Raw genomic sequence first — 17,771 nt, forward strand, 5'->3', positions numbered from 1 at the left:
CACAACAAAGTTCTAAAGATTAGTGATGTATCAGATACATCAGATTGTAGGTGGGTTTATTTTGTACCCTTTGCGTTCATATTTCACTGTTTGTTGCATTTTTGTTGCGTTTCACTTGATTGTAAAATATGTTGATCGAAAGGGGGTGTGACATTCATATTTTGTCAATATTCAGTGTTTTGTCGATCATAGAAAAATGTAAAATTCCATTACGTTTTTTAAGGCGGTCTGTCACAACGTTTTTAGCATTCAATCAGACATTATTGTGAGGTTTTGTATTAGTGTTCCTAAAAATAGATATAACGGCCCCCAAATGTGGCCCCTGAGTCAAAATAATTGCCCAGGCCTGCTTTAAATAGACCCCCTTTTAGTGTGAGATCTGAGCCGAGGATGTCGTTGTGGCTTGTGCAGCCCTTTGAGACACTCGTGATTTAGGGCTATATAAGTAAACATTGATTGATTGATTGATTGATTGACTAAGGGTGTGGTACATAGGTATAATCAAAGTTTACATGGGTGAAGCACATATTTATAAGCACATTGAAAATTTACTAATGGTGTGGTGCATAGACAATGGCAGATTATAAAGGTGGGTGGCGCATTGAAGCATATTTAAAATTTACAAAGGGTGTGGTACATAGACAAAGTTTACGAGTGTGCAACATGTGTACACATATTGAAAGTTTACTAAGAGTGTGGTGCATAGACAAAATGACAGTGGACAATGATTGTGGCACATATAAGTGCGGTGCATAATAACATGTCGAACGTTTGCTGCATGGCATGTAAAAGTATACTGGACGTGCTAAATAGAAACACTGAAAGTTTATTAGTGGTGCGTTACATAGTAACATTAAAAGTTGTCAAAAGTTGTATCTAAAGGTTTAACAATTATTATAGTTTGTATTTTAAGATGCATGTTTTCAAGACATTCACAGCAACTGTTTTTGTTTTTCAAAGAGGGAATCCGGCCCTGAGATGACCCTGCAATTTCCACGGCGGGTTCAACCGTACCACACATTGTTATGCATTAGGAGGCGCTCAAAGTTGAAACCGGGCCCTTCAGAAAAGCTGCGTTGCTCACATTATGCATACTAATGCAGCATATGGGCCGGCGCTCCAATCCGGCTCGCTCCAGTTGCTTCATCCTACAGTCGGACAACTTGCCTGTCATTGCCGTCGCAATAAAACCGCTGCGAAAACACCATTAGTGGCGCCTCAAAAGTGCAATGCCGGCAGAGAATTTCGCAAGGTCGGAAAGTTGTACTCCGGAAAGACCTTGCAGTAAAAGAAGATCACAGAATCGGGCCAGTCAGTTGTTGAAAATTACAACTACTCTTCCTCCCGCCAACTAACAAGTTGGAGTAAGTCGTGAGAGCAAGTTACCGCCGCAGAGAGGCCCCGACCCAACACTCATGCTTAGCTGGTACGCCTGCATGCACAGCGCCATCATTTATTTATACTTTGCTGCCAGGAAGCTCTGAATATTGAATGTTAAGCTGGGTGAGAAATTTGGATTTTGATTGTCTCTTTTTTTTCGCCTTCAATATCTGCTGTCAGCTCTGATTTCTGTCCTCTCGTTCTTTTCCTGGGCGAAGAACTTAACGTCTTATTAGCGTCACGGGCGAGACAAAGCATCTTACTGCATTCGTCACCACACACGTAGCATCCAACTCAGCTGGAAATAACTTTTTAGACAAGACATCATGATTGTTTTGTCAAGTTGACCTTGTGGAGGAGTTGCAGTAAAAAAACAACAACAGTTTTCCATTTTCTTCTGAAATTTCTTTAAGGTTACAAGAGGTGCGGCACACAGACACTACTCAAAGATTATAATTAAATGAAAACAACATCCATCCATCCATCCATTTACTACCGCTTATTCCCTTCGAGGCCGTGGAGGGCGCTGGAGCCTATCTCAGCTACAATCGGGCGGAAGGCAGGGTACACCCTGGACAAGTCGCCACCTGATCGCAGGGCCAACACAGATAGACAGACAGCATTCACACTCACATTCACACACTAGGGCTCATTTAGTGTTGCCAATCAACCTATCCCCAGGTGCATGTTTTTTGGAAGTGGGAGGAAGCCGGAGTACCCGGAGGGAACCCACGCAGTCACGGGGAGGACATGCAAACTCCACACAGAAAGATCCCGAGCCTGGGATTGAACCCAAGACTACTCAGGACCTTCGTATTGTAAATGAAAACAACAATAGAAGTTTATTCAGGATGTCGTGTAAAAAAACAGGGAAGGTTTACTAGACTTGTAGCACATATACTCACTAGAGCAGTGGTTCTTAACCTTGTTGGAGGTACCGAACCCCACCAGTTTCATATGCGCATTCACCGAACCCTTTTTTAGTGAAAAATTAAATGTTTTTTTTCAAATTCAAGACAAAGTTATATGTTTTTGGTAACACTTTAGTATGGGGAACATATTCTAAGTAATAAAGACTTAATTTAGAGTTATTTGGTTAGGGTTAGGGTTAGGATTAGAGGGTTAGGGCCAGGGTTAGAGGGTTAGGGTTATGATAAGGCCATGCCGAATAAGGCATTAATAAGTACTTAATAATAATAACACCTGGGATTTATATAGCGCTTTTCTAAGTACCCAAAGTCGCTTTACATGTAGAAACCATCATTCATTCACACCTGGTGGTGGTAAGCAACTTTCATAGCCACAGCTGCCCTGGGGTAGACTGACGGAAGCGTGGCTGCAAATTGCGCCAACGGCCCCTCCGACCACCACCTATCATTCATCATTCAATTCACCGGTGTGAGTGGCACCGGGGGAAAAGGGTGAAGTGTCCCGCCTAAGGACACAACGGCAGCGATTTTTGGATGGTAAGAGGCGGGGAGCGAACCAGGTTTCTGGCACGGTTGCTCTACACACTACGCCATGCCGCCCCTATAATAATGTCTAGTTAAGAGCCAATATATTACTAATTTGCATGTTGATAAGAAACTAATTAATGGTGAATTAGTTCCCCATACTAAAGTGTTACCATGTTTTTTTACTGGTGCACAAAATGAACCGTGCATGAACATCACCTTGTTCAAAGAACAAAACCAACACAGTGCATAAACTCACAACAAATGACACACCTGCAAATCAGTCTGACTTCTGCTGTTGCCGTATCCGTAATACGCCGATAGGCAGAAGTTTTTATTCACACGATGAGTCGGGTGTGTTTTGACCGCCGCCGAACCCCTGAGCCCGACTCACCGAACCCCTAGGGTTCGATCAAACCCAGGTTAAGAACCACTGCACTAGAGGTATAATTTTATATTGGGGATTTAGTAGGGGTGTGGCACACAAACAGTTTGCTTGGGGTTCAGCACAGAAACCCTGAAAGTTTACTAATGGTGTGGTGTATAGACTTGACATATGTTTGTTGCATCTGATGCTGTACATACAAATATAGTAAAAGTTTACTGTGGTGCAACACAATAAAACAACGTTTATTAAGAGTGTGGTGCATCGAAATATTGAATTTGTTTCTAACAGAGTGGTATATGAAAACAGCTTTGGAGGTTTACTAGGAATGAGGTGCATTAAAATATACGGCTAGTCTACCAAAGCTGTCCAACTGTCAGGACTAGGACTATGGTGTGGTTTGTTTTCCCGTGGTGCAAAGCGACTTGACCGGAAATGGCGTGAAGGTAAGGACATGTTTAATATTTTAACTCAAAAAGCTCAAAAAGGTATAAACCATAGGCGTTCACAGCGGAGGTAAAAAAAACTTGGCTATGAAAACAAAAGGCGCACACAAAGGCGGAGAACAAACTTGACTACTGAAACAAAACTTGCAAACTATGGCATGAATAAAGAAAACTTACTTGGAAGGAGAAAAGGACATGAAAAAGAGCGGCATGGATATCAACAAGGGTTTGTAGAGGGTGGTGTCGCCAGAAAGACAGCCTGGCAACTCGAAGCTTAAATAATAGTGACATGATTAGTGAAAGCAGGTGCGTGACTCAAAATGTGAAAACGTGAGACAGGTGCGTGACATGAGGATGTGAACCAGGTGAAACTAATGGTTGCTATGGTGACAAAGGGAGTGAAACCAGGAACTAAAAAGTGTCCAAAAACCAAGCAAAACATAACTAAACAAAACATGAACACAGACATGACACCAACATCGAAAAATAGGGAAAGTTTACACGGAGTGAGGTGTAATTAATGTCATCAACGTGTAATGCATAGAAATAGAACATGTAATGCATAGAAATAGAAATGTTCTGACATTTTGTAGAGGTGGAGTGCGAACAAAGATTTTATATTTTACCAGAGGTGCGGTGCACAGATTTACACTGAACATTTACCAGTTGCGCATAAAATAATACTAGAATTTGACTAAGTATGTGCGTAATAAAAACACCTACAACGTTTACAGGTGTTGTGCATAGAGATGTATCAATCATATCAAAATATTAAAAGGTACAGCGTATATAATTAAAAGACACATTCTGAACGTGTACTAGAAGTGCGCTGCAAAGAAACCCATGAACAGATTACTAAGCATAAGGGACACAAACACATCAAAAGTTGATTACTAAGAGTGTGGTGCGCAGAAACTACTATACTACTGTACTACACTGAATACTAAAAACCTACTTGGAGTGGGAGACATAGAAACTACTGAAAGTGCACCTAGGGTGTGGCGCATGCAAAACATATTTAAAGTTTACAGGGGGTCAATCTTCACATACTCAATTTTGCTAGGAGTTTGGCACAGGAACACTCAATGTTTAAAGGGGAACATTATCATAATTTCAGAATTGTTAAAACCATTAAAAATCAGTTCCCAGTGGCTTATTATATTTTTCGAAGTTTTTTTCAAAGTTTTACCCATCACGCAATATCCCTTAAAAAAAGCTTCAAAGTGCCTGATTTTAACCACTCGTCCATTTTCCTGTGACGTCACATAGTGAAGCCAACACAAACAAACATGGCGGAAAGAACAGCAAGCTATAGCAACATTAGCTCGGATTCAGACTCGGATTTCAGCGGCTTAAGCGATTCAACAGATTACGAATGTATTGAAATGGATGGTTGTAGTGTGGAGGCAGGTAGCGAAAACGAAATTGAAGAAGAAACTGAAGCTATTGAGCCATATCGGTTTGAACTGTATGAAAGCGAAACCGACGAAAACGACACGACAGCCAGCGACACGGGAGAAAGCGAGGACGAATTCGGCGATCGCCTTCTCACCAACGATTGGTATGTGTTTGTTTGGCATTAAAGGAAACTAACAACTATGAACTAGGTTTACAGCATATGAAATACATTTGGCAACAACATGCACTTTGAGAGTGCAGAGAGCCCAATTTTTATCAATTAATATATTCTGCAGACATACCCTCATGTCAGCAGGCCAGGGAAGCTAGGGTCGATATTCTTCTCTTGATCATCTTGGGACGGTGTGAGCCAAGACATCCAGGGGGTTTAGCTCGCTCGTCTGCGGGAACAAACTGCCGCCATTGCTTGCCGTGCTACCAAGGTCCTTTGTCCCTGAATTGCTCACACACTCCGGCAGATTCAATGGGGGTCTGGCGGCAGATTTCTTTGACTTTATCGTTGGAAATGCATCTGCTTTGAGTGTCGCAGGATATCCACACATTCTTGCCATCTCTGTCGTAGCATAGCTTTCGTCGGTAAAGTGTGCGGAACAAACGTCCAATTTCTTGCCACTTTCGCATCTTTGGGCCACTGGTGCAACGTTGTGACGTCATCTCTTCGAGAGCGAATATTTAATTCGCCAAAATTCACCCATTTAGAGTTCGGAAATCGGTTAAAAAAATATATGGTCTTTTTTCTGCAACATCAAGGTATATATTGACGCTTACATAGGTCTGGTGATAATGTTCCCCTTTAATACTTGTGTGGTGCAAAAAAAGTACTAAACGTTTGGTCGAGGTGCAGCACACAGAAACATATTTAAGGTTTACTAGGGGTGTGGCATAGACACTAATAATAACTACTTTCGGACTATAAGTCGCAGTTTTTTTCATAGTTTGGCCGGGCTCCAGTGCGACTTATATATGTTTTTTTCCTTCTTTATTATGCATTTTCAGCAGGTGTGACTTATACTCCGGTGCGACTTATACTCCGAAAAATACGGTACAAATATTCAGTGCAGCGTATAGGAATGATGGTCCAAATGACTACATGTTCTCTGCATTTATCTGTGAGTGTTTCTACTGTACGGTGTGGGTTTTCCCACTCTGTCTTCTTTAATAGAGCTGCCAGCATATTGTTAAGTCTCTTTGCGGCATCTCAGTATATGAATGCAAATGTATGTTAAGTACGGACTGTACATAACTGAAAGACGGAATTTTACTAGAATGCTTCTGTGGAGGATTAATGACGGTTATAAAAAAATTAAAAATAAAGCCTTTTGCCTTGACTTACCGTCACACGTGGGCAATGCGTGGCTCCACCAGTGGTTTTTCTCGCAAACTAGCGGCTCCTCGTGGCTCAACCTGTAGCCGGAGTCACAGCCGAATGACACGGTGGACCCGATGGAGAAGTCCTGCCCGTAGCGGATACCATTGACAGGAATACCCGGGTCCAGACAGGAGTAGCTGTCCACGGTAACGCCTGAAACGCAGAAGACAAAGTAATAAAGACGTGTCGGGTGCATTTGCAATCAGACCTTGTGCTTACTTTCGTATAATATTTTAAAGCCGACGTTGGAGTGGCTGTTGTCGGTGGTGAAGAGCAGGTAGAGGAAGTTGGTGCTGCTGAAGAGGAACTGAGGAACCTGGGTGCCGTTGAGGGATCCCACCAGAGGTGACAGTAGGTTGGGTCCGTCGTGGATTTCCAGGAAGTCGTAACCCAGTTCTGTCTGAAATCTGTGGGGAAACAAAGCACTTTCAGTACTGAGCGCATTGTTTTCCATTAATATTCCAGGATTGCGTTGTTTTGAAACAGTCCAAACTCTTCGTCAAACCCGTCGTGGTTTCTTGGATGATGCATTTCAAAACAAATCCTTTTCAAAAGAAAATATTGAATCTGATAGAATGTGTCTTTAATCTTGAGATTTCAGACATTTTGTTCCAGTTATAATTTAAAACTCTACAAGGTTCTTGTTTTGCCTAAAATAGTAGGCATTGATTACGATTCTTTAAGGACAATCATATTTTGACCAATGGATGCAAAAGGATTATCTCAATCTGTTCTATTAGTGCAGGGGTAGGGAACCTATGGCCCTCGAGCCAGATGTGGCTCTTTTGATGACTGCATCTGGCTCTCAGAAAAATCTTAGCTGACATTGCTTAACACGATAAGTAATGAATAATTCCACTGGTAGTCACAGTATTAAAAAATAACGTTCAAAATATAAAACATTCTCATGCATTTTAATTCACCCATTCGTTTTCTGCCGCACCTGTTCAAGAAGTCACATTAATGGTAAGAAATATTTTATTTATTATTGGATAGCTTCAGAATAACAATGTTATCAAAAAGAATAAGAGACTTATTATACTCTAAAATGTTGGTCTTACTTAAAAATGCACATATTTAGTTGTATTCAGTGTTAAAAAATATTATAAGGCTCTCACGGAAATACATTTAAAAAATATTTGGCTTTCATGGCTCTCTCAGCCAAAAAGGTTTCCGACCCCTGCATTAGTGATACCAGTCAAGGTTCCTTCGCTAATGTATTTAAAATGTAATTATTTATAAGAAACGATTTTAGGAGAAAACATCACATCTGATAGCATGAAACTGCGATATTCTTGCTTTCAGCTTGCTTGTCTAATGAAGCTGGAAGAACATACTGATGCCAATCTGATTTTTGGCAATCTTCTATGTGATAGAAGATTATAATTCTCTTAACATAATGCATAGTTTATAGTTCTTATAGTTCTCTCTTTATAGGACTCTTGCATTAATAAGTAATAGGAAGTGGTGAATATTCTAAAAAGTTGACGATCTTGGACCTTAATCCTCCACCATATTGTTTTATTATACAGTAAGGAAGGGATTCATATTGCCTCATTTGTGGGTGGATCTTGTGGGAGAGGAAGGAGAGGAATTTTCAGCAGGCTCCATTGAAAAATGATTAAACCCCCGTTCAATCATTTTGCAATGGAGTCTGCTGAAAATGATTGAAAGCGCCACTCTACATAGCAACTGATGCTGTGGTTAAAGTTGGAATTGCCACAAAACACACTTTAAGATAGTGAAGCCCCCAATTCGTCACGTTTCAAGTGTCAAGTAAACCGTGACGAATGGGGCCATATGACTCCCAGTCCTACTGTAACTCAGAATGGCTTTTGCGTGACGATGATCACATTTTCACAAGTTGAGTGCTTAACTGATCTTTGTTCTGGACACTTCCCCCATGTTGTGTCAGGTATCTGTAGGATTCTTGCCTTGCTAAAAACAGTACTCTATGAAAGTTGGGGATTGATCGAGGATTGGAACAAGTATTCTGATTAGGGATGTCCGATAATGGCTTTTTGCCGATATCCGATATTCCGATATTGTCCAACTCTTTAATTACCGATACCGATATCAACCGATACCGATATCAACCGATATATGCAGTCGTGGAATTAACACATTATTATGCCTAATTTGGACAACCAGGTATGGTGAAGACAAGGTACTTTTTAAAAAAATTAATAAAATAAGATAAATAAATTAAAAACATTTTCTTGAATACAAAAGAAAGTAAAACAATATAAAAACAGTTACATAGAAACTAGTAATTAATGAAAATGAGTAAAATTAACTGTTAAAGGTTAGTACTATTAGTGGACCAGCAGCACGCACAATCATGTGTGCTTACTGTATCCCTTGCAGACTGTATTGATATATATATTGATATATAATGTAGGAACCAGAATTTTAATAACAGAAAGAAACAACCCTTTTGTGTGAAGGAGTGTGAATGAGGGGAAGGGAGGTTTTTTGGGTTGGTGCACTAATTGTAAGTGTGTCTTGTGTTTTTTATGTTGATTTAATTAAAAAAACCAAAAAAAAAAACCAAAAACAAAAAAAACCGATACCGATAATAAAAAAAAACATATCAAAAATTTCCGATATTACATTTTAACGAATTTATCGTCCGATAATATCGGCAGGCCGATATTATCGGACATCCCTAATTCTGATTGATGGTAAAAAGATCAGTTCAGTCAGAGTCATCGATAACTGTAAAATGTGTAGCATTACCTGTCAAAGGTGACTTTAATGGAGCGTCCTGGTTCTGACTCGATCACCCATTCACAGCTGAGGGAATTCTTGTAGTAACCGGGCCAACCAGGGGACAGAATCACGCCATTGGGTGCTGAATAGTGGCCACCACACGGAGCTGGCAGACAAGAGTGAACAATGGTGAGGTCATCTCAGTTCAGAAGATTATGAGGTTGTCCTACATGCTGCCAACTGTCCCCGTAGTGGACAGCAGCTCAGTTAGTTCCCTCCGGACCGGGACAGATTTTCCATGCAGCCCCTCCTGGACCCGATCAAATCCACCCATCCAAATGGCAGAACAGCAGCAGATGGATGGTGTTGAAGTTGCTTTGTTTGTAACACTTACTCAAGAGCATGAGGAATGGCCACAATCTGACTAAAGCCCCAATCCAAAATCTATCTTGGCGTCGCCTGCAGCAAGCAACAGTGCTGAAACAGCTCCCCTTTTGCAGGCTGGCATTTTTTTTTATTTGTCATGCAAGTGAGAAACAGACTCAAAGGCACTTGGTTAAAAAACTAAAGACATATCAGTCAGCAACACCAGCGTCTGAACACAAATAAAGGCTGATAAGTGACCCTGTTACAGTTGTGATGTGCCATACCATTGATTTTCTTTCCGGTTTGATACACAGTACAATTCAGGCTGGTATCACCGATACCGATCCAATACTGATACTTTGTGCAAATATACCCAATGTGTCTGGTAAAATTTAAAAAGTAGTGTATTTCAAGTGTCGCTGCTCTTGGGGAATCATCTTCAAACGATATAAAATCACAGGGTGAAACAAATGATGCCGTTATTCTGCACTGAATGCGTTATCTTATTTATATTCAACTCTGTATGCAGTTTCTCCAAATTGTCGACAATAAAAGGAACCATACACTTGCTGTTTTACAAGACAGAGTGACTCATTTTAATTGCCAGTCATTTTGTTGAATTAACAAATGACGGACTGAATGACTGAGCACAGTACAGCTTGCACATTACGTACTTACCTAGGCGGAAGAAAAAGTGTTTCATTTAGACAAGTTACTTCACAGTACATTCTGTTCTTGTTAATTGTATAAATTATTTCCAATAATTAAAGTATCAAAAGTATTAATGTTTTAATATGAGAGCATAAAGATCTGATACTGATGGTATTGATATTTCACTATCGATCTGCACATCACTCACTACTTTACAGGCCATCTCAGGGTAAATGTATTTAAAAAAACAATAATAATAATAATTAAATCCAAATAACATTTTAGGAATGTTTAGCTTATTTTTAAAATTATTTTATACAAGCTTTTGGCATAGAATGTTACAATCATTTTCAATAATTGTTTCTGATTACACTGTAAACGGATTAAGACAACAGATCACGCAGCAATAGGCAGAATAGGCAAATTCAAATGTATTTTTGCTGCCACAAAACACTTACAAAAACATGGCCGACATTCCATGCGTCAATAGATTCAACCACGTGTGACGCATAGAAGCGTGTTGAAAGTTTATTAAGCGTGCGAGTCACAAAAAGATCCAGAGTTTTGCACCTTAGAAAGCTGACTAGAAATGCGGCATGTATAAACTACACATATTTTACTAAGGCTGTGGCACGTACAAATATATCTAAAACCACTCGGATGTTTACTCGGGATGTGGTGCGTAGGAAAACACTGAAGGTCTATTAAGTGTACAGAAGAACATATTGAAACTTGACTAGGGGTGAGGCAAATAGAAGCATACCAAAATGTCACTCGGGTCGTGGTTCTTAAAAACATAATGAAGGTTTGCTCGAGGTGTGGCACTCAATACCTATATATGACTAAATACATCGAAAGTATTATTGAAACCTGTGGTGTAAAGTTTACTAAGGGTGTGGTGCTTAGAAACTCAATAAAAGTTTAGCAGAGGTGTGGCCCTTGTAGGTCTTGCCTGAAAAATACCATGTATTTTTATCTGTTTTACATCATAGTGTGCTGGGGGGGGGAGTACATCTAAGAAGGACAGCTCCAGACTGGAGAAACTGATCAGGCGGGCCGGCTCTACGATCGGAATAAAATATGGACTCACTGGTGACGGTGGCAGAGAAGAGGACTGTGGAAAAACTACTGAGCCTCATGGATGATGCCAGTCACCCTCTGCATTCCGTTATCAGTAGCCAGAGGAACCTGTTCAGTGCTAGACTGCTTCATCCCAAGTGCTTGACTAATAGACTAAAAAAGTCCTTTGTCCCACATGCCATCAGACTGTACAACTCCTCTCTGCGGTATAGCTCGGTTGGTAGAGCAGCCGTGCCAGCAACTTGAGGGTTGCAGGTTTGATCCCCGCATCCGCCATCCTAGTTACTGCTGTTGTGTCCTTGGGCAAGACACTTTACCCACCTGCTCCCAGTGCCACCCACACTGGTTTAAATGTAACTTAGATATTGGGTTTCACTATGTAAAGCGCTTTGAGTCACTAGAGAAAAGCGCTATATAAATATAATTCACTTCACTTCACTTCTGGGGGGAAGGGGGGTACTAGGATGACAGGGGTCGCAAAACAACAACAATACTGAAATAAACTGCAACAAAAAACAGTGCAATTAACAATGCAATACATGTTCATAACATGGTCACTACTGCCTAGTTTCTCTTGTTATATTATTGTATTTTTATTCTTATTGTAATATTTTCTATTTTATTTCCATTTATATCCCCATTATTTACTTTTTAAATTCGATCCCAATTCTGTACACTGCTGCTGGAATTTGAATTTTCCTGAGGAAACTCTCCTGAAGGAATCAATAAAGTACTATCTATCTATCTATCTATCTATCTATCTATCTATCTATCTATCTATCTATTTCAATATAATACATGTATTGTTCATTAAAATACAGTACAGTGAATTTTGTGTGAAATTCCACCAGATTATATCTGTGAAGTCGCTTAAAAGATTTAATATGTTGAGAGTGAAACAAATTCAGTGACTTTTTTTTACAGAAGTGAGCCAAGGCTAGGAAGTGTGACTTGATTTTCTGGGTTATGCCCATTCAACTTTTACCTTCACATTTGGGGATGGGCCCGCTCCACATGACCTTTCCTCCCTCCAGTTGGCAGGATATAGTCTCGCTCCCTTGGGTTTTGATAAAACCGTCTTCGCAGACCACGGAGATGGAGCTGCCCAGCTGGAAGCTGTCTCCGAAACGGCGGGCGTTGATGGGAATGCCAGGGTCTGGGCATTCGTTGTGGCCAAACGCTGGGGTGAGACAGTTCACGGGATGTTAGTAAAGAGACTGAGGTTAGATGTAGTAAATCATTAGAGAGTGTAAAGAATATATTTTACGCTCTCATCACTCGGATTACATCGCGTCTTCGAGTGTTCTGCCCTGTAATATGCCTGTTCCATATGCCAGCTATCCCGTTTAGGACACCCGATCCTCGCCGGATTTGTCTGCCTCGCGCTCGGTGGACTGGAGCAAAAGTGGCGACTGATACAATTCATGCGAGCGTGCCCACCTGGGGGGATATGGTCTGCTTCATCATATTACAAGTTGGTCCAAGATCCCACTAGTTTGAAACGCTCCTGTTTTGTTATCCGCACAGAGGGGAGAAAATGACGGGTGCAGTGGCCCAAAAAATAATAAAATATTCTACGCTGTTATGAGCTGGATACAGTATATGAGATACAACATAAGGGGACTTGTGGACAAAGACTTTAATATGTTTGGGATGTAACAACAAACTGATGTTGAGTGTGATAGGACTTATGAGTTCCTACTATTTCTATGCACAAAAATAGTAATAGGTTTGTTTGGGAAACACAATTGAAATTCCGGTTTGTGATGTGTGGATTGATAAATAACACTGATGTGAAAAAAGAACTAACATTTGACAATAAACCATCATTTTTTTTCCCATTCTCAATAGTTTTTGATGTCTTCATTTTTAATTGGACTGCGGCGATACTGATAATGCTACTGCTATTACAAGGATATTGTAGAACCACCAAAAAAAATGTTTTTACCGAAAAAATAGGCCTAAAAAGTCAAACAAAGAGCAGCCTATTCCTGTGAATGAACAACTAAAGAGAGAATGTGCTTTTAATTTGGTTTCTCTTGACACACATACATTATTAATTCCTTCAATATCAATAAAGTGCCTCTCGAAGTATTCCTGCAGAAACATCTCCCTGCTTGTTTTGGGTGATGTCTATAAAAAGTGAGTTTTGACATTATTTTACTTTTATTGAGTTGAGTTTAGCCTCGGGGGAGGGTTTTGGACATGGCCATGTTTGCACCGGAGACCAGCTGCTGGCTCTCTGCCACGCCGGAGTCCGGGTGGAGGCACCGGAGGAGATGCAGAGGAAGAGACGGGGCTTCACGAAGCTGAATGAGCATGTACAGTATTATCGGACACATCGGTCTCCCTGGACGGATTCTTGCTCATCCGCACGGACTGCACATTGGCCCTGAGCTAGTGGGAAGCCTAGGACGTAGTCGGCTCTCTTGTTGCTTTGTTCGGTCTGTTCCTGTTCCTAGGTGTGCTGGCCCACCATCCCAGCAGACAATGGCGTGGAGCACTGTAGATTGAAGCCACCGCCGCTTTTGTGGGTGTTGAAATTGTGTTTTTATTTTGTTTTGTTGTTAGTCTACGTATGGTGCAATCTTATGTGTGCAATGTTTATTTATTATTGTTCATTTTTTGTTGTGTTTTACTTTTCTACTTTTGTAGAAATGGTGCAATTGAAGTGGCAGCTGGTTGCATCAGCTATGTGCCCTTTTATGTCCTTTGTGTTCATGGATGTTTCCCTCTTTTTTCATGTGTTTTTTTACCTTATTTTTGTGGACTTTTTTGATCTGCATTGCAGCCACATAATTTCCCTATTGCGAGATGAAAAAGGTCCAGCCCAGGGGTGACAAAAATACGGCCCGAGTGCCAAATCAGGCCCGTGAACAGGTTTTATCCGGCCTGCGGGATGAGTTTGCTAAGTATAAAAATTAACCTGAAATTTTGGAATGAAAGAAACAGCTGTTCTAAATGTGTCCACTGGGTGTCGCAGTAGCAATTATTTGTATCTTTGTAGATGATGCTACATATGTACAAAATAAACCACATGATGTTAGCACATCAGTCAAGGAAAATTATCAAACTAGACAAATAACATACCGTAATTTGATTTTGATATATTTTTTTTATCTTGATAGATTAAAAAATAACACCAATGAGTTGACTAATGAACATTATCACATAATTTATTTAGAAACTATCAATAACGACAAATAAAGTATATATACTCTTAACCGCAATAGGTAATTGTAAAAAAAAACATTAAAAAAACATTATGATTTGCACAATTTTAGAATGTGCTTGTTCTATTTTTAAACAAAAGAAACAATCTGAAGTTGTCTTTATTTTTAAGTTGTCGTGCCATGATTTTACCAGTCCGGCCCATTTGGGTGTAGATTTTTGTCCATGTGGCCCCCGATCTAAAATGAATTTGACACCCCTGGTTTAGCCTATCCTTTGATGTCAAACATGCTTCATTATATTTACGGAAGTAAACATGGCTCCAATTCTAGTGGTCCTGGTGCACTTATGGCAATTTAAAGGATTTTGTTCAATTGGAGTCAACATTTTCTGAACTAATTTATCTGGCGTAAGATAGAAAGAGGGCAATAATTTTGACTATCGCAGTGTGTGGGACATTTGCAGATTTTGCACAGTGCCTGTGTTTTTAAAAGGTGTACATCTAATTTGTTTTATTGTTTTAAAGTTCCCTTTTATGTATCCTAAAATGTATGTCTTAACCTATGACTTTTCTGTAACTGCCCTGTGACATGTGCTGCTGACCTCTAGGCCAGGTCACCCTTGTGAAAGAGATCTTATTCTCAAAGGGTTTTTATCTGGTTTATTAAAGGTTATTTGCTTCAACATCAGCTCAGAGGAACATGTGGGCGAGCAGTCGGAGTCAGGAGTGGCGGGTCATTGATGTGAGTTCGAGACATCTTCTCATCGTCTGTTTTTTTTGTATATTTGCGACTTTCTTTTTTGACAAGCTTTTTGATGACATATCATTGCTGATGCCGTTCATTCAGACTGCAGTTGCATCGGAAATATTTTAGATTTATATCTACATATGAAGGAGGCCTGGGTCGGATTTGAAAACTTCGGAATTTGTGCGGTTCACATTGACGTGAAAAATAAATCAGAAAAATGTCACATAATGTATGGGCAAAAAATCAATTGACCTGCGGTGTGACTGTTAGCTAAAACTAATGAGCACTTATGTCCAATATGGCAATATGGACGAAAAAGTATATCTCGAAATATATTTTTACTTAAACTTGATATTCGATATATATCTCGATATATTTTCCGGTAAAGGTATGCATATAAAGATAATCATTTTTGAGCGATATTCACTGAAATTGAACTGAATGACAACTGTACTGTAAACAGTCAGTGGCCCTTTTATTAACCCAGTTAGTCAAGCTGGGTATTAACAGCACAGAAAAGAAATTGTTTAAGTAACACAGAATTAAATAACAAATAATATATAAAAAATATTATTTCCACGTAAAATGAATAACATAGCTGTGCAAATAATGCAAAATGTATCAAACTCAGATACAAAAATTAATTTGCAGGCAGGCACTTTTTTTTTTTTTTGTCCTGTCCAGCTACTCAGGCAAATCATATAGTTGATGTCGATGCCTATGTCGGCTGTACAGATTTACTTTCCAAAGAGAAGTGTGGGAGACTTCTCTTATTGCCTTATTTGTATTTAACTTTATTAAATGGATTTCTATTATTATTTGGCACTTTTTAATTCCCAGTCGACGATGTAATGGACTTTCACACACGTACGGTTCTGGTCAGCGCAAAGTAAGTGACTTGACTTAATGATCTTCCTCACTTCGGCATACATTTTTGGCAACATTTCTCGGCTTGGCAACTGGAGAACCGTTTTGATTTGGGCTTACATGGTAAACAACTCAAATGAAGGGTTTATCCAGACGCATACATTTGTCCAAATGTGGCGCATTGTGGGTTTCCTGGACGTCGTCTACATCGCTAAAAGAAAATTATAAAGAAGAGAATCCCTCTGCCATATTCCACTAGTTTTATTTAATATATAAATCACCCGCTTGAATATTCCCTCTTTCTTTTCAATGACTTTCTCGTCGTCATTTGGGATGTCTGTTGTGATTTCCCTTCCTGGTTCCATGACCCGCCCTATCTTGCCTCTGATTGGTCTGTCCCTAATGTTTTGCCATAATCTCAACCAATGGTGACTCATCATGGTAAACAACCAACCAATCATGGATGTTCTTATATGTGCAAGCACGTCTTGGCAAGAGGAAGGGGAGGGGTTTAGTAGCCCATTGAGTTTTCAAGGGAGTGAGAAGCGGGATAGAACAAGGAACACAACAAATAAGTGTTGTTTGGTCAATTTAACGTGAAATAAATTATAGCGATATTACGATATTTTCTTAATTCATGTCTTGTTTAAGAATATATCGATACATGGTGTAAACTTGATATATCGCCCAGCCCTACTTTGTAGTAGTGTTGTAACGATTTCAATATTTTGGTACCGGTACCGGTTTTAAAACTATTTCGATAATTTTCGGTACTTTTCGGTACTTTTCTAAATTAAGGGGACCACAAAAAATTGCATTATTGGCTTCATTTTAATAAAAAATCTTAGAGTACATTAAACATATGTTTCTTATTGCTGTTGAATCCTTAAATAAAATAGTGAACATACAAGACAACTTGTCTTTTAGTAGTAAGTAAGCAAACAAAGGCTCCTGATTTAGTCTGCTGACATACGCAGCAACATATTGTGTCATTTATCATTCTATTATTTTGTCAACATTATTAAGGACGAGTGGTAGAAAATTCATTATTAATCTAGGTGTTCATTTACTGTTAATATCTGCTTACTTTCTCTTTTAACATGTTCTGTCTACACTTCTGTTAAAATGTAATCACTTATTCTTCTGTTGTTTGATACTTTACATTAGTTTTGGATGATACCACAAATTTGGGTATCAATCCAATACCAGGTAGTTACAGGATCATACATTGGTCATATTCAAAGTCCTCATGTGTCCAGGGACATATTTCATGAGTTTATAAACATAATACGCAGTTAAAAAAAATGAAAGAAGATGTGATGCCAAACAATATTGATGTAATCATAGTAGTATCGACTAGATACATCGACTAGATACATGCCTGTACTTGATATCATTACAGTTGATGTTACAATGGCGTTTGTTTACATTTTGAGGCCGGTGAGCTACGGTGTGTAGTGAAGCATGTTTAGCTATTCCTCGTCCTGCAGTGATGATACTTGTAAGAAACTTATTTTATTTGTCGCCATGGAGGCGAAGATTAGTGATTTAGAAGTCGCCAAAACACTGCCGACGGCGGATGGACGTTAGCCGCTAGCTAGCTAGCCATGTCTTAAAGCAGTGCTTTTCAACCACTGTGCCGCGGCACACTAGTGTGCCGTGAGATATTGTCTGGTGTGCCGTGGGAAATTATGCAACTTCACCTAATTGGTCCAAAAAATA

The 17,771-nt window shown here is 39.6% G+C and overlaps 1 protein-coding gene across 6 annotated transcripts in view; it reads right to left on the reverse strand.

The window, feature by feature from the left end:
* Positions 1 to 17,771, reverse strand: part of csmd3b (CUB and Sushi multiple domains 3b) — an 877,422-nt gene that overhangs the window by 205,354 nt on the left and 654,297 nt on the right. For all 6 annotated transcript variants that reach the window (XM_061966990.2, XM_072914110.1, XM_061966991.2 and 3 more), the window contains 4 exons: positions 12,248 to 12,442; positions 9,193 to 9,331; positions 6,673 to 6,860; positions 6,418 to 6,606 (listed from right to left, as the gene is read on the reverse strand). In XM_061966990.2, the coding sequence (XP_061822974.1) occupies positions 6,418 to 6,606; positions 6,673 to 6,860; positions 9,193 to 9,331; positions 12,248 to 12,442 (711 nt within the window). The remainder of the gene's footprint in view (positions 1 to 6,417; positions 6,607 to 6,672; positions 6,861 to 9,192; positions 9,332 to 12,247; positions 12,443 to 17,771) is intronic.

Source organism: Nerophis lumbriciformis, linkage group LG11, assembly GCF_033978685.3.
Source record: "Nerophis lumbriciformis linkage group LG11, RoL_Nlum_v2.1, whole genome shotgun sequence".
Classification (NCBI taxonomy): domain Eukaryota; kingdom Metazoa; phylum Chordata; class Actinopteri; order Syngnathiformes; family Syngnathidae; genus Nerophis; species Nerophis lumbriciformis.